This window comes from Haplochromis burtoni, unplaced genomic scaffold, assembly GCF_018398535.1.
Source record: "Haplochromis burtoni strain Fernald_Lab_line unplaced genomic scaffold, NCSU_Asbu1 Contig_58, whole genome shotgun sequence".
NCBI lineage: Eukaryota > Metazoa > Chordata > Actinopteri > Cichliformes > Cichlidae > Haplochromis > Haplochromis burtoni.
The window spans coordinates 1,585,486-1,608,039 of record NW_024582419.1 but is presented as its reverse complement, the minus strand read 5'-3'; the positions used below and the strand labels follow the sequence as shown (position 1 = coordinate 1,608,039).

The window sequence follows — 22,554 nt, the reverse complement described above, 5'->3', positions numbered from 1 at the left end:
CTTCTTTATTGAGGCACCAGACCTGAAATTCTACCATAACACAGAAAATTTGTTTGCTTGTAAATTCCTGCTACATGATTGCAACTAAAACTGGCACACAGATATATTTTAGGCCCCTGCAGGTTCTCATGATGTCATCATTTTGCCTAGCAACCACCTAGCAACAGGCAAAAATGACCCATTTGTAATGTTTAAGCACCTGCAACACCTCATAAAAGCATCGCATCAGATTAATTTCACAACAAAACATTTTATTTAGAGAAAAATATTATTTTTCATTGCTGCAAACTGTGACATTTACACTATCAATACTCAGCCTATGAAGTGAAGTTCACTGTATTTACAAGTTTAATGTCAAATCAACAGCTGACTATAAATGCGCTGTGAAGGTGTGGAGATGAGATTTCAAATCAGCTTTTTTCCAGGATGTTACAGACTTTTAAAAATGTGCAAGCACATTTGTAAAGAAAGCTAACGTACGAAATCCCTTTCTACTGCATGGGTGCATATTCAGACAAAGTGTTGCCTGCCAGTTTGTCATTATATACTTCATATGGCAGTGGGCAGTGTCTGGATGATAAGTGGTTGTGGTCCCTTAATCATACGAAGAGGTAAATACACTTTGTTGTGTATGATCACACAGCGAGTCCAATATTTATCTTTATTCATATAAACAAGATAACTCCATACTTTTTTTTTTTACTTTTCTCAGTGTGATTAAAAATATCAGCTTACCAAATCCACAAATAGACCAAATAACACTGCGGCATGGGCACGCACTAGTAAAATAAACACATGCTGCACACTATCTGGCTCTAAATTAATGATTTGATGTCAGTACAGAGGATGATTTCACCTTTTATACTGTCTACCTGTCGGGAAAGGTGCGGGTGAAATAGACTGAAGTCCCCTCGGCTTACCACTAATTACATCTGAGGACATAAGGACTTATGTGTGACACAAAGATCAATAACTTAGATCGTCTATATGTGCTCGAGCTAATAGCCAATAATCTTAATCACAGATATAATTCAAGTACAAATCTAGTTAATATGTAAATAAAATGTTGTTATAGGCACATTTTCCTGTAACAATAAAAGATTTGTCCAACTGTGTTTATTTTTCAGAGATTCCAAACAGCATTTAAAGTGTTTTTCTGTCTTCTTTGCTCATATGACTGTTAATAACAAACATATATCAACCATTACTTCCACTCTGCTGCTGCTACCGCCCGCGGCTGGAGAGACCTCTGACTGCCATCTAGTGTTCTCACTAAACTGCCCGGTAACTGATGAACACCCTTTATGTGGCTGTGTGTATGTTTGGGGGGAGGACGGGGGGTTTGTGTAATGTTTCTGGGCCTTTAATGATCTACTAAGATGTCCAGCTGGTCGGTCCTATACTTACTGCTTCCTCACACTGAGTGTTCCTCAGTCGCCTGGCAACATCCAGCGCCGTCTCTCCGTTCTGATTGGCTGAAAGGGCGAGGACGGACAATCAACAGTTAGGAGTCTGATAGGTGATGACATTAACTGGAGGACGAAGCTCGGCGTGTGACTCACTGATGTCGGTGGCAGGCTTGCCCCTCAGGAGTAACTTGAGGCACTCTGGCTTTTCGTACATGCAGCAGTAATGCAGGGCGGTGTTCCCCCACTCCGTCTGCTTATCCAGGTTACCGCTGAGTTAGGAAAAAAACAAAAACAACAAGACTCGCGCAGTGAGGTCACATGCCTGAGGGTGTTTTCCACAGTCCTGCAGCTTTAGGTTAATATGTTATTGCTCAGGATTTTGAGGTTTAGCATGAAAGAAGAGGATTGGAAACAGCACATTAGACATCTTGAGTAGAGGTGAGACATTAAATCATTCAAGAAAAACTACAAACTACAGCTAATGGCGCAGTAGCAATCTTTAGATCTTCTGCAATTCCCATGAAGGCAACAAAAAAAAATATTAAAAGACAAGGCCTAGACATGGGTTTAATTAATGAGGGGGTCTCAGTTCAGCAGTGGAGACTGTGTGCAGTTGGAGCAGTGGTGGGTAAACAATTGAAAGGAGAGGAATAAATTAAGGCAGAGAACAAGTGCTTGACCCATTTCTGTTTGCCTTGTGGGAATCTGAGCTGAGCCGTGTGAAGCTTTTCCTCTGCACTGCTTTATTAGACTAGAGCACAGAAAGTGACTCGCAGCAGACAGACGGATCAAATTTAATACAGAGTGTTTACACCAAGCTGTGCTGTTTTATACACAATTTTACTCCAAAGTACTCGCGTGTGTTTTTATGAAAGTTGAACAGCTCTTTGCACTCCTCCTGAGCCAAGCTGAATGCACGCAGCTGCATTTTCTAAAAGGTTTAGCAGCTCTTTAAAAAACAAAAAGTACCTGTTCTGCACAAGGAAGTCCACCAAGTGCAGGGAGGTCTGGTCAGCAGTCCGTACAGAGTAATGCAGTGCAGTCTCTCCAGCTTCCTGCAGGGGGCCATCAAACACAGCAAAGACTCAGTGGGGCGATCTTGGGGAGCATCCATTCTGTATTCTCTTTCTGTCTGCGACTCTTTCAGCATTTAAACAAGCTGCAGTAAACAAAATGGCTCCTAAAAATAATACTTCTGCAGGCCCGATGCCGGCTTTTGTCCATTCCTGGGAGTCTCTTGCTTTTATTTCATCTGCCTTGCAGCACCAAAGCTGGATCTAGGTGGTGGTGTTTTAGATTCAGCATTAAAGATGGAGGTAAAGGCGAAACATATGGAGCTAACGCTTAAATTTAGTGGATCTGTTGGCATCTGAGAGGGGGTCGGATTTAATCACGCACTGCTGTCACGCTGTCTGTGTTTTGAGTTGGGGGTGGGAAGTCACGGTGCAGCCCTTCGGATGCACTGACAGCAGCAGATCAGATATCGGTGAGTCAGACTTCACAGCGCGTTCAGCAGCACCACCCCCCCACTCTCCGTCACCAGACGATATCCTCTTTTATTCCTCTGCAGCATTGTGCACTTAATTTTTCATTAGGGAACGACCGTGTTCGGGTTATAAAACCTTGACCCATTTACGTCAGATTAAGTCTTATCACGCATGTTGTTCACGGTACTGTATCCTCACCAGACACTGCTTGTTATTCAACTTTCATTTTTGCCTAAAAACAGCAAAAAGGCAAGAGAACAAAAGCGAGAGGGGGAAAAAACCCCAAAACAAGCCGAACCACGAAATAAAAAACAGACGCATGAACTGAGCCGCTACAGATGTCGCCATCTAAATATATGTGGACTCAAAACACATGATGCCCTGCAATGTGGTGGAGGTTTGCTGGCTATCACCACCTGCTGGAGAAGTTAACCCGGATGACTCAGAATTTTCCAACTGTTACACCCATTTCTAACTGCCAAATAATTCACCAGCTGGCAAGAACGTATCAGCAGCGGCGGTGTTGCTGGGAAGAAACCACACATGAGGATGAAACCACTGCAGGAACACGCACAGAGCACTGACCAGGCGGCTTCTGAGCGTCGCAGTCTGCACGTGTTATGATTCCAGGCATGTTTTTGCATAGTCCTGTCAGGAGAAGCGGACAGCTCTGGCTTCAAGTGTTCATGTTTGAATTCATTTGAGCTCCTCAAGCCATTTAATGGTTTAATTACTGCCCATTTCCATACAGGGTTCATTCATGTGCTTTTTTTCTTGATTATTTGTGATTTCTGCTCGCTGTATGACCCTCTACTGGCCTTTTAAACTTTTAACCCTGTGGCTGATTTTGGCTTAGAGTTACCTGACAGTGCGATCTGTAGCTGGCTACAGATCACCGAGGTGTCGTCAGAGTTGGATATAATGTTCTGCTTTACTGGCATAAATGGTCCCCATCTGTAAAGATGCACTTTTTAAGGCACAATTTTATGATCTTCAGCAAATTGTTTTAGGCGTGCAATTTTATGTGTAGTGCTATTACAAAGCAGATGTGGTGTTTTACTCTCTTATAATCACAAGATTACGCTTCTCCATTTTCTTTCCGCATTGCATCACTTTGGGGAGATGTCCTAGGCAGCAAGTTGAAGGGAAATATGACTGAAAATTATTCTATTTTGCCTCCAAGAGTATTTCTTTTTTTTTTCTTCCATAACATATAGTTAATAAAGCCTGGACTTCATTGTTGATCCATTTTCTGGGCTATGTTCCACTTTTAGAGCCTTTTCTTTAACAGTACGTTGTGTACACCAGAGCTTTTTTTGCCAATAAAAAGTTTCTCTTCTGCCCTGTAGGACCTATAAAAAGTCCTATAATTTAGGTTTCTGCAAACTTTGATAGTCTACAGTTCCTAAACTGTGGACACACAATAAAAGAGAGATTTCCTTCAAGTTAAACAAATAACTAAAAAGTTTCAAAAAACATGACTTATTATAGAATTTCCCAGAGGTACCTACCCAAGGGATTAATAAAGTTCTATCTATCTATAAGACTAAGACAACTGTTGGACAAATCTAACACCGTCAGTCTTTAAAAGCACTAATGTTTATTTTTCGATTCACCTCTACTGACATTGATTTCGACACCATAAAAAAAAAAATGTTTGAAACAAAATTATCTTATCGTGTTTTTAACTTTGGATAAATCAGACCTTTAGATGTCTCTTTGACTCACCGGTCCTGCCTCTGGAAGCGGCTCCATAAGCTCCACCCCCTCCGCATAGACCTGAATAAGTGCCAGCAGGTCCCTGGACTGAACCGCCTCAAACAACTCGATCATTTTAGCTGCCGCAGACGTGCACGTCTTCCTCGCGTACTTGTGGTCCACATACTTGGCGTTGATGAACTCCTTCCTCACTGTCCTGTGGACAAAATGTCAAAAAAAAGTTAGAGAGTTGAGTTGAGAGATAAAGATTTGTTTATATATAAAACTTACATGTCACTGGAGGGAGTGGGCTTTGGTGATGGGGAGGGGAGGTTTCCCTCCATGATCTCATTGAAGCTACTGTTCCCTACATTCTTGGCCAGCTGTGGGAGAAAGAAGGGAAACATCAGCAACCAAAGAAAGACACATGATGTATCCCTGCAGCTTTACAGATTAAAATTGGCTCCATCCTGTCTTCACAATACTCTTTCATGATTCCTCATATTTCAGGTGAAAACAGTGAAGGGTGTGCCTCGAAAATAAGATCAGTTCCCTCGACAGGCCGTTCGTCTGACTCACCAAGAGTTCTGAGGTTCCTAACTTGTCGAGCTCCATGGACTGGATGCGGGAAATGTGGACTCCCATCTCTCGGTGGATGCCAGAGCACTCGATGCAGGTGAGGATCCCCAGGTTGGTGGACAGCCACTTTGGGTCTACAGACAACAGTGTAATACAAGTTATTACGGCTACAGGAGGCTGATATATAAACAGGTGGTGATTTGACCTCCTACAGTGAGGATGTCAAACTCATTTTACATTGTGGGCCACATATACAGCCCGCTTTGATCTTAAGTTGACCGAATCAAAGAAACTCTCCTTTCTTCCAGTCTAAATTTTAAGTATGTATTTAATTCCTGAGACTTTAATACAGATTTTAATACAAAAAGTGCAATTTTAACAATAAATCTCAGTTTTTCTAAATGATAAAGAAATGCTGCTTTAAAAACAATGTTTTCACTGTGCACATACTGTGTAAAAAAACAAAAAACAAAACAAACCCAAACAAACAGAAACCTTTAGATGACTTTTATTTATTACTTAATTACTTCTGTATAGTATGAATAGCAATGAGGTAGGTCTTCAGCCATCAGTAAAAATTTTGTAAAATGTATGAAAATAGAGTTTGAAGTCCAAACTTTATGCGCTCATTCACATTTTCCAGTACCATCTAGTGGTTTGGATTAGAGTCTTTGCCGGGACAATTCTGGGCCCCGGGCCTTATGTTTGACAACCCTATCCGACAGCATCGAGGGCTCAGCTGATAAACCTCCCCACATGTAGCAAATCTTACATGCAGCATGCAGTTTTATTTCCTTTTTAAATTGCTGCTGCCCTGCAATCTGCTTTGCAACCCACCTCCGCTACAGATGCCTCTTTTCAAGCTCTTCCTGACTTCTTATATAACTGATGCCTGTTCTGTATTGCGTTATGCTTGCCGCACTAGTCACTGGCCGCAAGCACTGTGACTTTAAAACCGCCACAAAAACATTTATAGCGATGCTTGAGGCGTGCTTGACTCTGATGACACAAAAGAAGAAGTTGAAACAGGAAACAAAGCGATTGCTTAGGTTTTTTTCTTCCTCCACAGAATGTCTCATCTTTTCTAACTGATGCAACACTCTCTCCCTCAGTTTTCTGGAAATATCTGTGGTCCTGCATTAACACTGAAATGCATGTAAAGCCAGACCATTTGTAAGGGTAACAGCACTAAGCATAAACTGCCAGTTAGGCTTTGCATGTCCACATGTACCATATCCTCAAATCACTGCAACAGAAAACAACCATCTTGTGAATAAACTAGCCCTGATTGAGCTGCTAAACCACAGCTTATTTTTCCACTATATTCATTGACTTTATTTATTAATGCATCACCACTGCAAAGCACAAAGGCGCACGCGCACAGAGATGTGGCAGATCCTCGAAACCTCCAGAGACTGAGCGACTTTGCTGACTGATGTTCTGATGCAATCCGGGGGAATTAAGGAAGCTTTAAACTGTGACCTCAGTGATGCTGATGCTGTGAGGCGAGGGGTGCTGCTCTGTCTGAAGCTGACAAGTTAACACCAGAGGAGGCTGGTGGAAATGATAGAGACAGCCCAATAACCCGGTGAGTCATGCACACAAACACAGACTGCAGGAAGGCACGTGCACACATTTACACAACACAATTAACAGATGCATTGTGAATTTATGGGTCCTCTATAGCTGATTAATGCTATCTTACAGATGAATTTCCAGTCAGAGCATCGAATGAGCAGCAGAGGGAACAACGAGATGACCTTTGAAAGTCATAAAAAGGTCCTTCAACCACCAAATTAATTTTATGTGTTGAGGAAAGGGAAGCACGGGCGTCACCTTCTCAGTCAGATAAAGGAAAACAACAGGAATCAGATGCTTAAATCCACATCTGGAACATGTGTTATGCCAAAGCCATGTATATGAACAGATGCAGCAACAAGAGAGCAGACATGACAAATTACCTCCGCTCTCTGAGGACCGCAGGGGTCGACGAAGCGTGTGTGACTTATGTAACATCGTGATGTAATGATGTTGTTTCTCAAAGCCCAGAAATGTTTTTTTTTTCTCCCCCAAGAGATAAAGTCCACCGCCCCAGTACTCTGCAAGCTGCTGTGTGTGTTTATACAGACAGAGTGGAGTGTGTGGATGCAAGCCTGTGTGTGCTGAGAGTCAGAGGGTCTGAGTGTCCACGGCACTCCTGAGTGCTGACTCTTTGCTTTCTAATGTGAGGGGGAGTATCGGGATAGAGCTGCGTCCTGAATGCTAACAACACCAGCATGCGCGCACACACACTGCAGTGTAGCTCGCTCAGCAACCATCTAACTGAAGGACACGGAGTTCAAGGCAGCGGTGACATTGTAAAGCTACCGAGACAGGAGAGCGGCTTTAAATAAAACACGGTCCACATTTAAATGGACTCACGCAGCTCCACAAACACACCTGCAGCTCCACAGTCGCAGCAGACTTCATTGCCCGGCATGCGCAGCACGTCTTCTATGATGGCTTTGGTGAGGTCCTCTAATCCGTCCTCCCCTCCGCTGCTCTGCTCGCCACGAAACGCCATGTTTAACGCCTCCTCCTTGCTGTTGGTCAGCACCGAGATCCAACTGCAAGAGGGAACATTGTTAGAGACATTACAAACAATAAAATAAAGTTTTACTTTATTGAGATAAAAACAGCTAGGGGTAAAGTTAAGGAGAGCAATTCAGCATAGCATCATTTTGTGATAAAATGTCAGGAAAGCGCCCATCACAGGTTCTTAAAGCCTTCAGTGACCTTTTATCTTGTCTAAATGCATCAAAATCACAAAAATACACAGAAAAGCAGCAACAGGGAAGCTAAAAGGAGGGATTATGTTACATTTTTGCTTTACAAAGATGCTAAAACACACAAATATTTGCCCATTCTTTGGTTTCTTCGAAAAGGTTAAAGAGGAACCAATGCACCCACGCAGGCCTGTGGCCATTACAACGAGGCGGGCGTACAAACACGACCTCCTGCATTTCACTACACAAAGCACAATCTGCACACACGCAGCCGATCGCAGCCCTTCCTCTGTCACTGCCACTCAATCCCCTCTCAGAGCAGACAGACAGTGGGCACACAAACCGATGCATTCGATTGTCTGTTTATCTCCATGTGTGGAAAAACAAGATATTTTAATCCACTAATGCGTAGGTGTGCAGATGCCAGGCCAAAAGTGTTTGCGTGTTTGCTTACAATATGCATTATAATATGCTGCCGGCCTAATTGCGGAAGAGCGTGATTACGTGAAGCGAGCGCCCTATGAAACACTAAATATTTGAAGGGAACTACAAAGAAGACGACGCCATCGCCGACACCACTGCAGTTGGAATTGCGTGACGGAAGGAGCAGAGCAGAGCCGCGAGTGGCATCCCAAAGGACTACAAGCAACATGAAGTGTTCAAGCAGGACTGAGCGAAGAGGCAAAGCCACAGCGAGGCTGGAAGAATGTTTCCACCATCAGAGGAAGAACAGCCACAGCATCACAGAGTGGCAGATCGACAGTATTCAGACTCGGGTTTGTTTTCACTCCTCTGTGTTTATGAGTGAATCGGCTCCGGGGGAATCACATCTTATGTCCAACAACGCCATCACAACACTGCATTCAACTGTTTTTGTTTATCTGTACGCAACTGTTGATCTCATCCCAGCTCCTGTTTGTTGGGCAAGCTATTAAAAAGCCTGTAAAGCATGAAAACAAAAATCACCAAAATATAATTTCTTTTAAAATGGAGTTTTAATTGAACCTTGTGACAATTTAAAAAATAAAAAATAAAAAAATTAAATATTAAACAAATATCTGGCTTTTAAAATAACACTTTATTGCTTAAACGTGTATTATATTAACAGGGTTAATAGTTTCATTAAAAATCACATACATACGTTGACAATCGATTAATCCCAGTTTCTCAGTTCTATTCTTTCATTGTTATTTGTGTTTTATTTTATTATGTTAGTGTTGTGGCCTTTGTTTTAAGTTAAAGTGAGGTCGCTTTGAGCTTCGAGAAGTGAAGGCCTTTAAACACTGGTCGTGTAAAATCTGGGTGAATTTTTCATGCTTTAAAAATATTTTTCTGACTCATTCTTAAGTCCGCCGCTCACACTGACCGCGTACTTCCACTGGATGAATCTGTGATATTTATTCTTTCAGTAGACGCTCGGTCTTTCAGATTTTCACATGAGAATAAACAGATCACTTGAAATTTCTGGAAAATTGAGGCGGCCGGTTTCCACAACACGATGACAAATTAGCGACGTTACATGGTTACCGCAGACACCAAAAAACGACTGTTGCACAGTTTAACGTGCCTGCAGCTGCTTTACTCTGACCAACCAGCCTTAATTTACAAATTTAACTTTCTGTTCGTCCTCCCACATGGTAAAAGCAAAGCCGTGTCTTTGTGACATATTAATTATTCAAATTTCACATGAATGCAGACGGCATACTCTGCACTGCAGAACTGCTCCTGTAACTCAAAAAACACAACGTACAGGCTTTTATATAGTTCCCAAAAATTATCTAACGCTTGTTTTTTTAGCCACAATGACGACTAAATTTGTCCTCATGGAGTCTGACTACACAGACAACTCGCCAATTAACAATATGACTTCTTGTGTCATAAATACGATTCGACTTCAACGGAAACGGCAAAAGTGAACAACGCTAAGGCACTTTTTTATATCACACCTCCTTATTTTTCATGTGCAGTCACTATAACACTGCTGTAAAACGAATTTAAATCTCTTAAATAGGTAGCACAACCGTGGTTATTCCTGTGTATGTGTGTCTGCTCGTGCGTGAGGGTATGGGGAAGCAACAGTATGAAGTTACAGCGACCTGAATTACTCCAGACCACCAATCCCACTGCCATCCTCGCTGCCAAAGAGCCGCAGCCTCACTGCTCTCTACAAAGTGAAAAACACTTCCTGTGCTCAAGAGTGACAATGAAGCGACACACCGGCGACTAACCGGCGTCCCATTAATGAAAAACCTTTAGCTGACAGCTAAAGACACCTTTAGCGAGATCACACATAGAAGAATAAATGGGTGTGTAGACTGAGGCGAAGTGGTGTCAGACTGATTCAAACAGCGATAACAAGCAGAACGAGGATCATGTGTCTGTCGTTACCCTGAAGTACTCACATGACAAACTCCTGCTCATCCTCGGCCTGGAAATGATACGTCCGGTTATCTGCAAACAATAAACGGTGGAGTTAAAAAATGCAAATGTCTACTTTTGCATTTATGATAGCCAGCATGCAGCAAACGATTCTAACGCTTATCTGTGTTCTTAATACACTATTATACAAAGAAAACTGCATGTGGAGTTTCCACAGGTCCTTTTACAAGAGGCAACTCTCATCATATTACAAGTGTTTGTCACCGAGCCATTCAGGCATGCGTTAAAGTGCGTGACCGTGTGTGTGTGTGTGTGTGTGTGTGTGTGTGTGTGTGTGTGTGTGTGTGTGTGTGTGTGTAACTTACGAGAAATGAGATCAAAGCATTTCCGGTCCTCAGTACTTGGTTTCACCTGGCAGGTGAGCAGGTTGAGTTTGACTGGCTGCCTGTTGGACTGTAAGAACAAACACAAAGATCACACACTGGACCACAGTGGAAATATTACACACAAGCACAACACCGTCCTCACATCAGGGACATAAATATTTCGTTGCTTTGGGGATTTAAGTTCAGTCAAACATCTCAAAATGAGAAGCAGTCGACACGTGTATGCATGTAAGCTGGTGTTCCTCGGATGAACTGCAGTGACTGTGTGGATCACTTTTCATCGTTCAGTGACATCATCGTCGTATTACCCACAGAAACAGTAATATCTGTGGGTAATATCATCACCTGGATGAGCTGGCGACCCGTCAGCCTCTCCTACCTCATTGAATAATTCACTGCCATTAACCTGTTAGCAGTCGGACGTACCGCCCACGGTACATTGGATGGTTTAGGGGACTAATTGTAAATTTGTAGGACTGCTAAGGGGTTAATAACTAGATGTTTTCAAATTCCCTTCATCTTAATCCCGGCAAAACTGAGGCTCTAATTTCCAGTTCTTACGATCCCCACCAGGAATTTTGCTATCAATATTATTCCCCTGCATTTGAATTTTGAATCTAAGAATCCTTGCAAAACTCAAACCTCTACTGCCACCCAATAATTTAGAACTTTTAGCAGTCGCCTTAATTTTCTCCCGTCCGATTCCCTCTCCTTTCTCTTCAGCCAGTCTTTAACTGGTCCAGAACGCAGCAGCTAGGCTAAGCCTCCTGGCAGTAGCGTCTTAAGGTGGCACAAATTGCCTGGAAGTGCAAGTTCAAGAACACCCACCTGGCCAGGTCACCACTGAAACGCCTCACAACGTATTAGTACCGGCATTGTCATGACACGAGCGATTATACATCATAGCCTGTTATTTTTGTCAAAGGTCTATTTGAACACTTGGGTTCACAAGAACTCGTGCAGGATGTTTCATAGATGCATCTATGGTTTCATTCAAACAGTTGGGTGTCCACGCCGCCCACCCGCTCGGCCCTTAAGCCTTCAGTCTGAGTGGTAACTAGCCACAGCTCACATATCACCCCTGTTCTTGCTTCCCTTCACTGGCATCCAGTGAAACTCAGAATCCATTTAAAAAGAAAATTATTGAGAACACATGAAACCCTACATGGCCAAGCTTCAGCACATGCAGCAGCCCTTAAACTGTTCCACACTTTTTAGGGCTGTAACTCCTAATGTTTGGAACAAACTTCCTCAGCCTATCAGGTCGGCCGAATCTCTGGTTTGTTTTAAACGAAGCGGCTGAAGAGTCATTGCTATAAGTTAGCGTCTCTGGAAGTGTGTATGCAGGAATGAATGCAAGGCCGTATGTTTGTGCGTCTGTGTCCTGGAACATGTAGTCTTATCTTTAATATGATGCTGTCGTCAAACTGTGAACCAAATAAATGGATTATTCTCTGCATCATACGGTCAAATAAAGGTTAAACTTCATCACCCTTAGCTGTAGTGCCGATTAATTACAACAATCGTGAACACAGCTAAGCATCAGCATTTAACACTGTCATTGTGAGCATGTTAGCATTCAGCTAATACAGCAAGCACAGCCTCACAGAGGCCTCAACAAGTGATCAAGGCTCCTCCTCAAGCTGAATTCAAAGTGTGCAAACATTTTCACACACAATCCACCCGATTGTTGACGCTGTACATGCAGAAATATGGCGGGTGAAAGTAAAAGTTTGGTTGAAGGGAAGAAACACTTTAAAAAATGTTTTATTTCAAGTCTGTTTCCTGTCCACGTAGAGTGACCCAGATGTGTTTTTACAGGTGTAACAGTGATAACAGAAATGCACAGAAACCTCCTTTGATGTTTGGCAGTAGAGCCCATCTTGTTTCCAGATCCGGTGTTCTGACAAACCATCCTACTTTGGCAAAACGTCCTACCTTAAGTAATTTATGCACATTTCTGCCCTCACAGAGTAACTCCAGCACAAATTTAAGTAGGTATGATGGTTTGCCACTTAACTTTGCCCATCAGAGTAAGCTTGTAGCTCATATTCATAAAGCCAGGATGGTTTGCCACTTCATTTCACCCATTAAAGTATGCTTTTCGGTCACATTCACAAAGGTAGGATTGGTTTGGCACTTAATTTCATGTTGTGCGCATGCGCAGAAACAACGGGTAGGATGGTTTGTCAGGTAGCATGGATTCCCAGAACAATTTGCGCATAAACACAACAAAGTAGGAAATAGAACATGAGTAACATATGCACAATTCGTTTTGCTGACTTGGTGAATGAAAAACATTTCTGGGTTTCCCACAAACTGAGGGGTCTTCATATTGTTCATTTTGTCAGAAACAACAAAAAGAAATTATATAGAAAAGGAGAGAAAAATGCTCATGTTTGAGTAGCTGGAGCCACCAGATGGTGGGTATATTTTCATTTTAAAAGGATTTGCATAATTCTCGTAGATAATTGTATCAAGTCATGTTTTTATTATTCAACAAAGCTTCTGCGGTCCGAACTACAAGCTGAACTCAAGGTGCCCCCATTAAGACAGTGGACTGAGCTGGCTGGGCTGTGTACTGTAATAATTGGGTCCAGTTGGCACGTACATACTGAGCATTGTCTCCTGCCAGTGCCCGGGCAGAGGGGGGACGAGGGCACGTGCTAATGAAATGCTAACAGGCTGTTATGAGCCTTGGAGTTGGTGTTAGCCTGCTGGCAAGATGCCACATCCAACTAAAGCCACCTAAAGTTCATCTGCACTGAGGCCTGAAGAAAAGGGAAAAACCTGAAGCGGCGGTAAACTGCTCTCGGACAGAGAAAAACGATTACAAGCTCAGTATGATAACCGCTCAGTGGGCTAAATTAGAAACTGAGGTCAAAGATTCAGTTCCTCCATCACAAAACGCAACAAGAGAAAACATTTTCCTCTCACATCACAGGCGACCACTTCCTCAGAGCGTCTTTGCAGCAGCAGCGTGAAAGTTCAAAACAACAAAGCTCACGTTCACGTCAGTCGCGATCATCCTGATCCTCCCCGCTGTGTTACAGCTGGAGCAACTGCTGTGTCTGCTGGGAAATAAGCCGCCAGAGTGCCAACTCCACCAAGCTCATCCCACACGCCCGACTCGCTGCCAATCCTCACCGGTTAGAAGTAAATAAGGCTGAATTCAAACATTTGCATGTATGCTTAAAGCCGTCAGGGATGATTTATCTGATTTAATCCACAGGCTGTTACTACACAGACATGCTTGCGGATTTGTAAGGCTGTGCTAACACCGGCACGCTCACAGAGACAATATGCTAGTGTTTAGCAGATATGGTGTTGACCATTAGCCATCATCTGCTACTTAGCTCTAAACACAAAGTACAGCTGAGGCTGAAGGGAGCGCCATTAGTTTATTTGTTGAGGTATTTCAGTCTGACCGCAGCGATGACTGACCCAGAGTCCCCGGAGTCAAATTGTTAGCATAACGACAAATAAAACACATCTAAGGTTTCCTGGTGATGTAAACACTTTATGAGAGGATAACATCTGCTCTGTTCAGTATTTCAGCTACAAACAACAGAATATATGTATAAACTCTGCTTCTCACCCCCGTGTGTGGTTTGTGGTAAGCGTGTCTTCCTCAAGCTCAATTCTGGAAGTTTGGGGGTTTCTGCAGCATATAAGCCGTCCTACTTTTAATCTGCACGCACAAACCACACAGTTAACTTGCAAATTGGAACCAGTCCCAATCAGTGGGTTGATATAATCTGCCAGTACAAAGATGCATTTGTGTTATTGGCTATTTTCTTTCTGCTATGCACAGTTAGGGAAGGTACTGTCTGTCCAGCAAAGAAGCTCTGATTTCCTACCAGCAGACGAGCGTCACAACTAACAGCTTGTCGCCAACTAGTTTGTGAAAACTGGACAATAAAAACAAAAACTTGGGAACCTTATCATGTATACGTTTGACGTTTTATCTCTGCACTACAGCTGTTATAGTATTTGTATTTTTTTTTCTATTTTTACTAAAAAGCAGTCTAGTTTACATGTGAGTGTTAGTGCAATATTGCTTCCTTGTGTGCTATACTGAGGGGGGTCTGAGTCTAAGAATTTCACTGTCAGCAGTGATGTGCCATTGTTACCTCTCTTACAAAAAAATCCCACAAAATCAAAATCTACAGTTCTCAGGGGCTCGCCAAAGCTGGGCAGCAGAAGTCTGGACTGCTGTGAGATACTGATGGTTCACTGTACTGTACAGTGGAACAAGAGATTCATATCATGGATGCGCAGCCAACAAATCTGCAGCAAGATTGTGAAGCTGCGACGTCAATATGAACCAAACTCTCTGAGGAATGATTCCAGCGCCTTGTTGAATCTATGCCATGAAAAATTAAGGCAGCTCTGAAGGAAAAAAACTGAACTAAACTGAACTGAATACAGGTATGGGAATATTGGTAAAGACATATATCCAGTACCTGCTGTGCTCTATAACAAAAGGCAAGGCTGAAAGAATTTAATTAAAAATAATAAGTGCATATATTAAAATAAGCCACAGCTGGTAGCTCTGCAGATTTGATTTGGCAGATTTCTGTGCAGGATGCCCTTCTCGACACCCCAACCTTCCCCCAAAGGATTAATAAAACAACATTTCAATAGTTGTCTCGCGCCGACTTGTCAAAGCTGTCTGAATTAATAAATCACATAGAAATGATACTAATTGCTAAATCGATTCTCCTGGATACATTTAAATAATATTAAAAGTCAAGTTAATGTTGAAGCTCAGTTTATTTGTTGGTTATGTTATCAGGTTGTTTATTTGTTTGTTTTGGAGGGGGGGGGGGTCACTTTAATCTGAATTGTATTTATAAGCTGTAAGAGGAATTTCAATCAGAAAATCTTGCTTTTAATATTGACAAGGTTCAAATGTTTTTGATGACCACACTGACGTAAGTAAGATTCAAGAGGAGCTTTCAGCAAACACTAAAAGCACCAAAAACATAATAAATTCCTGAACAATGCATCGTTTCCTGTTAACAGATGGACTGTCCGAGCGTGATGAGACACCTGCCACTGCTCTGCCACAATTAGCTAAGAGCTACTGATTGCGCTAAGCCCCCCCGACAGTCCAGCTGGTCCCGTGGGAGTTTCGAGGCTCTGTAGGTTACACCTCAGTGGCCGGCGGTTGACAGAATTAACCCAGATATACGAGCCCCGCGTTAGATTCCCGAGGTCCGGAGCGGGAAAGAAAACATCACACTGAAACTTGCCTGCTGCACAAGAGCGGCAGCGGTGGCGGTACCCTCACACTCGCTCTGAGATGAGTCACCGAGGCGCAGCAGGCAGCAAGGGGGGGGTAAGAGGGTGAGGCAAGGTTGCCATGACAACCCATTTATGTCAATTCCACTGTGCCAGCCTCCAGATTGTGACGAGAGAGAGAGAAAAAAAACACAACCTCCCCACATGATGTTCTCCTTTTGATCCGCACAGTCAGTGCTGAGGGTCACGGGGTTCATATGAGCAGCTGTGCCTGTGTGTGTGTGTACTCACTGTGGCATGAGAGATGGTGAGGATGCCCCCCTTCACTGAGCACTGCCTCCTCTGCCACACCTTCCTCAGCCTGTGAGAGGCGAAGGGGCGGGGTCAATCATTAGAGATATTTCCTGCCTGCTTTACATTTTAATGCGTCGTGAACGCACACTACAGCGTTTTTTTATTTATTCGCTGTGTTAGCAGCTTACCCATCACTCTTCTTCAGCAGGTAGCCTTTCTTCTCACTCCCAAACTCCTTGTTTCCCTGCAGCTGGTGCATGCTGTAGCCACCCTGCTTGCTCTGCGAGTCCTGCGCAAACCCACACCATAACACAAAATAAACACTTTGTGTGCACAGAACAGAGAGGCTTAATAAAGACATGCAACACATAGACAACACACACACAAAAAGGATTCTCTGACATCAAAGTGCTTCTGAAAAACAAACCAAGAGTGAAGACTTAAAAATAAAAGGAGGTAAAAGGCATGCTCTGCAACATCTCTACAGGGATAAAGCACTCTACTGTCAAGCTGAAGAACACAGACGCCAGCATGCTCAACATGCACCAACACTTACTCTTCTAGACTTGATTCCAGACAAGCAGAAGGCAGAGAGGAGGGGGAGATAGAGGGGAGAGGCGTGAAAGATCCGGCTCAGGTGCGAGAAAGTGTGCTACCTGCCCGTGTGTTAACCAAACCTACAATCCTCTGTGCTTATTGTCTAAAAGTGGTGCTACAGACAGAATAACTGAAATGTGAAAAACTGTATATATTGTTTCATGCAGACAGGCACACCGAGAGTGTGAACCGAGAGGGTGTGAGCTAACGCACAGCCGAAGCAGCCTGTGCTGATAAGTAAAACGAGCCAGCAGTGCTGGCATACATGCCAACCCTCCCGATTTTTCCGGGAGAATCCCGAATTTCAGTGCCCCTCCAGAAAATCTCCCGGAGCCACCATTCTCCCGAATTTCTCCCGATTTTCCACCCGGACAACAAAATTGAAAAACCATATCGCAGAATTCATAGCGCGGCCCAGCCAATTCCAGTTTCCAACAATGGCAGCAGCTATTTAGTTTTAATATTGCTCTTATTTCCCTTTCTGGGTTGCAAAAAAACTTTTAACATATTTTCTGGTGAGATTGTAGCTGTGTAAACTTCAAATATCTGAGCCGGCGAGAACACCAAACTCCTGACACATCGTTTTCAAACCCCCACGGTCTTTCGCTACTCGGGTTAAACGTGATATATAAGTCACTTTGATAACTTAAAAACGTTATTGTTGGGCTTTTTCAGTGTTTTATTTCTTCGTGAGTAAATCGGTTTGGCTGAGATTAAAGTTATTCGATTAGATTAATTGAACTTTATTAATCCCTCGGGAGGGTTCCTCCGGGGTTTTCACACAGCCTCTGAATTTGGACACCCCAGCCAATAATAACGGTGACATTTAACGTATTTTATCCGATAAATAAACACTGTAAAATGTATTTATCACCCCCCAACAGCCCTTTTCAATGTCTCCCTAATTCTGAGGTCTCAAGGTTGGCAAGTATGAGTGCTGGAAAGTGTGTGAGAGTCGGGCAGCGAGTGGCTCTCCACTGAGCAGCCAGTGAGGCACAACGCTGGTCACCAGCAAAGCCTACCACACACTGGCTACCAGCATGGTACAGCACTGGGCACTCGCTCGGTGCTGCTGGAGACAAGCTCCAAAAGTTGGTAGTGGCCAGAGTGAGAGGACGTGAAAAAAAAAGGAGGTTTCAGAATGACTGGGATGACTGGGTCAGGCCTGTTTTCAGCCCAGTACAGCTGAGTTTGTGCTGGGCTGGCAAGTTGTGAGTTCAAATTTGGCTTTGTGTGGTAGGGTGTGACCTGCTTACCTCCTTCTGGTCCAACTGGAGGGAGGACTTGATCAGATCTCGCAGGGCAGTCAGCTGCTTCTTCTCCTCATCCTGAGTTTGTTTGATCTGCAGATAGTGAAGTAAAGATATAAGAGGAAAGCTAAGAGGGCTAATAATGCACTTTTACAGAACTTTAGTTTCCCTTCTTTATTATTTATGCAATGTTCATTTAACCAGGAAAGTGTGACTCTTGAGATTAAAAATCTCTTTTACAAGAGTGTCCTGGCCAAGAAAGACAGCAGTATAATTAGCTGATAAAAATAAAAAACAAAATGTATAAACTTTAAAGGCAATAAATGAAACATCAATAAAAGACAGTGTTTTATACCAGAAACAAGGGCAGTAATATTCAGGCAAAACATCTACAGCCCAAATGATCCAATCACTTAAATTGCAGAGTTTACTTTTGATTTGTAAAGATACACTTAGGTGCAGTGAACGTACCAAACTATTACCTGCACTGCTCTCACGTCAGCACAACCAAACATCGTACTAAGGAGCTGAAAGACTGAATAATGTCTGATCCAAACGTGGCCCAAGTCAGGAAAATTTCAGGGCTTGAAAACAACAGTTTACAGGTGCTGAGAAAAAAGTTATAGTGAATGGACTGGTTCTGTCATAGCTCCACTTTCTTCTTTACTTAGACACTCAAAGCACTTTATACTACATCTTATATTTACACTCCGCTGAACGCATTAGGAGGATCTCGGGGTTCACGGTCTTGCCCGAGGATACTTTGGTTTACAGACTGATGTGGTCAGGGATTGGCAGACTAGCAGATGACCAGCCTATACCTCCTGAGCCCAACAAGTTATGTGAGGTCTAGTATTTTCCTGAATCATGACAGTGGGTGCAGGATTGCCCAACTTTTCTTGCTTTAAAAAGTGCAAGAGCATGATATTCTGAGAAAACTGCTGCTTCAGGAGAAAGCACAGCAGTGCTGTAAATAAGAAGTGGTGGTCAGCATTTGGTGAAGGATTATCCTTGCCTGTGTCAGAATGCTATATTTGCTTTATATATATATAGATATGTAATGTGTAATTAAAGTGAAGTGAAAATAATTCGGTTTGCTCATTCTAACGATACTTCTTAGTTTTGTCCAGGAAAGCAGGTGACCGACTCTTGGGATAGCTCAGAAGTTGTTTTCTATGAAAAATGAAACCCTATAATGAGCAGGAGATGAAACCAGAGCGAAGAGGAGTTTTACATTGTAGAGATCAGCTGCCAGCTTCTCGATGTACTGCTTCAGCTTATCTGCTGTCTTCAAGCCATCTTGGAAGAAACTGGGGGGGGAAACAGAGATAACACGTGAACTTCACTGGCATTAAAAGTCATCCAGATGCGTGACATGCGATCAAATCTCATGTGTTACAGTGAGCTTGGTTTGGCCTTTACGAAGGTCACAGAAAGAGAGAGAGAGGGATAGGGCGATGGAGGCAGTTTAATGTATAGCCGGGCTTGTTCTGGCACACGAGTGCTGGGCAGATTTGCAGAGGTGCTTAGCACATCCTGAAATCCATTACAGATGTGTCAGCGGTACACACCTCGATGCAGCTCCACGGCCGCAAATCACCACTAATGATCTCCATCTCCATCGCCATCCCTCTCTCTCTCCGTCGATGCTTTTTTCTTCTCGAAACACACATCTCCCTTCCTCTTTTCATTATTTTCGCTGCCACCGCTTTCCCTCCGCTCGTTTTCTTTCAGCCTCTGCACCGACGATCCCACATCTCTCCTCCCACTCCAGCGTGCTCTCCGTGTCAAGTACTGTTGACTTTGCAGAGTGTCAGAATGCACAGTTTAAGTGTTTATACTGCAGTTTTAGAAAAGGATTCACCTCCCTTGACTTGACCTCCCTTGGCACATTTTGCTGTGCTGCATAGTTAGCGATGGATTCATTCTACTTGGCGTTTCTTGGGTAATTTAATAACTGACACCCATTACGACTACAGTTTCTGACAACCTTTTATTTGCCACTTTTAGTGCAGAATTGAGGGAAACATTAATCTAACACTGCGGTGGTGTTAGATTGTAACTTTGTTAATTTTAGAAGTCGAATTAAAGCTGAAGTGAACACAAAATTGCCTCCTGCACTTTCCTCAGCTCGCCATCCGACATCCTTATGCCTCTAATCCATCACCACTGCAGTTTTTCTCTCCATCAAGGCCCAGGTTGGACAGATTAAAGGGGAAGTGTATTGTTTTCTCCCGGTATTATGACAAGAACTAGAACGCTGAGAGATGATCTGTCATTCTGTCACGGGCCACGGTTCTGGCGTGGAGAGCACCAACTTTATTTACCCGCCAAACCCTGGAGGTGTCAGAACGCATCTTTGTGAGGACCTGTGCATATTTATGAGAGCTATATATGCGTTCCTGTGCACCCTGCAGAGCTGTGATTCATGCAGGAGCAAGAAAATTGACATCAAGAGCTGCACGGCAAGACGGAGAGTGAGGCAGCAACCTACTTCTTTTGAAAGAGTTTCGTTGGTGGGTGTGATGGACATGCCAGGAGAGCGTTACATATGGGTTAGGGGGATTAAGGTGGTACTTACTTGCACTGTGCATGGTAATACTTAATTAGATTCTGAAGGAGGTCCACTCCTTTCTTGGTCTTGATCTCGTTTACTTTGATCAGGTACTGCAAGAAGGGGAGAAGCAGAGTTCAGCCATGAGTCGAAATGTAGGGTACGTTTAAAGGATTTCTGGGTTTAATGAGGTATAACATGCCAGCACTGTTACACAGACAGTAAAAGCTTCTGCTTTTGCCTTAGATACTTATAACATGAGCACTTTGCATTATGATAATCTCATCTGAGTGCACATATGTTCATGAGACCTTTGATGTGCGAGCCAAGCCTGCCTCAACACTGTGGGAGCGGAGACCAGACAAACACTGTGAAATTCCCTTGTAGAGCAGGAGAATACCATCCGTCTGCCTTGATCTAAATAAAGTTTCAAAGGGTTGATGGGAAATATTTAACATTAGCATTACTTTAAAAAAAAAAAAAAAGAAAAAAAAAGGAACAGCCTCTAGAGAAAGTGCTTTGTAGGCTGTGTGCTCAGTCTGGGTGCCTTCAGACGACGCTCCGACCAAACAAACAAATAAAAGAGGATCTTAATCTGAAACTAATCCTTCAGTGTGCCAATCCAGAGATTTACAAAGAGTCACAGCTAAAGACCACTTTTAGCGCTACGGGAAATTTTACTCTATTACACAATACCGCTCTGAAGCCTGTGACGCCAACATACAGTTTCAATTTGCTCCTAGTATTGTGTTCGGATGCTTGGGTGCATTAGCACACGCCTGAGCGCGTGTGGATGCGTGCATATGCGTGTGTGCATGCACGCAACCCCCGCTTTGTCTGCCTCACACAGCCTGTTGGACGGGAGATTATGCACATTTTGTGCCAGGCTTGTGCAGGTTCAGTGTTTCGCAGCGAGCTGCCGAATGTGCGAGTTTGGACTCTTTTGTGTGAATGAGCAGCGACGTTCGCACTGCTGCCGCGTCTGGGCAGAGCAGAGCACAGCCTGCTGAGCCCGGCCTTTCCGCGCTCGTTCACCGGCAACGTGGGATGAAAAGGGTGAGAGAGTGACAGCGTCCTGTAATCTGGTGATTGAGTAACGGCGAGAGAGCGAGCGCACGAGCGAGTGTGAGAGAAATGAGGTTAAGTGGGATGAACAGATTGTACCACTGACTGCAGCAAACGCCCTGCACACAACAGCAGCACCACTGATATCTCCAGCCTCTGTGGCTGTTGATTAAGAGATTTTTGATCCGAATGCTTCAAAACATAGACAACATTTTTTTAAATTACAGAACAGCATCATCTAACTCCCATCAGTAGAATTTAAGTCTAATCTATGTATTATTTTAGCTGCAAATCCGAACTTTTATAACACCGATGCATGTTATAACTCAGAGACACCAACCATTGTATACATTAGGTAACGTCCCTGAACGCAGCTCATCTCATCTTACAGCAAATCTGCACGACCATGTGAAACAATGATAAAGACATAAACATCCATGGCCCTGCCAGCTCATGCTCATACATTATCTGAAGTGGTTTGACATCTCTGAATATAAATATTAATGAGTCCACAGGCACACCAGCGCCTGGTGGGTCATGGAGTTTTTAAAACTCAGTGTTCAGCCTCTACACTGAGCTATATTTGTCCCGAATACACAGAACCAAGCAGTTATGTTCTCATTATAGTGCGTTAACATGTTCTTTTTTAAGATAAATACATTCTTGAAACCACAAAGTCATCAAACTAGCGTTTTCAGTGAGGCCGGTTTAAAAAAAAACAAAACAAAACACAAAAAACACAAGTGGTCAAAAATCACAAAAATGTTTTTATCCTGCTCAGAGGACTCCTGTCGGTCTGGGAGGACAAAGCAAATCAGCACGGATGTGCAACGCTCTCAAGAAT

The 22,554-nt window shown here is 43.3% G+C and overlaps 1 protein-coding gene and 1 long non-coding RNA gene across 7 annotated transcripts in view; one reads left to right on the top strand and one right to left on the bottom strand.

The window, feature by feature from the left end:
* asap1b (ArfGAP with SH3 domain, ankyrin repeat and PH domain 1b) overlaps positions 1–22,554 on the bottom strand; it is an 80,621-nt gene that overhangs the window by 13,431 nt on the left and 44,636 nt on the right. For 4 of the 6 annotated variants that reach the window (XM_042220976.1, XM_042220979.1, XM_042220978.1 and 1 more), the window contains exons 7-21: positions 20,673–20,758; positions 19,326–19,401; positions 18,098–18,184; positions 16,801–16,809; positions 16,433–16,533; positions 16,242–16,311; positions 10,683–10,770; positions 10,341–10,389; positions 7,613–7,779; positions 5,174–5,307; positions 4,886–4,977; positions 4,625–4,811; positions 2,379–2,464; positions 1,563–1,678; positions 1,408–1,475 (exon numbers count right to left, since the gene is read on the bottom strand). In XM_042220976.1, coding sequence (XP_042076910.1) covers positions 1,408–1,475; positions 1,563–1,678; positions 2,379–2,464; positions 4,625–4,811; positions 4,886–4,977; positions 5,174–5,307; positions 7,613–7,779; positions 10,341–10,389; positions 10,683–10,770; positions 16,242–16,311; positions 16,433–16,533; positions 16,801–16,809; positions 18,098–18,184; positions 19,326–19,401; positions 20,673–20,758 — 1,416 coding nt within the window. The remainder of the gene's footprint in view (positions 1–1,407; positions 1,476–1,562; positions 1,679–2,378; positions 2,465–4,624; positions 4,812–4,885; positions 4,978–5,173; positions 5,308–7,612; positions 7,780–10,340; positions 10,390–10,682; positions 10,771–16,241; positions 16,312–16,432; positions 16,534–16,800; positions 16,810–18,097; positions 18,185–19,325; positions 19,402–20,672; positions 20,759–22,554) is intronic. The other 2 variants (XM_042220977.1, XM_042220981.1) reach the window with 1 other exon arrangement.
* Positions 5,602–7,270, top strand: LOC102310740. The gene is made up of 2 exons (XR_315814.3): positions 5,602–6,761; positions 6,881–7,270. It is a non-coding gene; the product is annotated as an uncharacterized LOC102310740 (long non-coding RNA).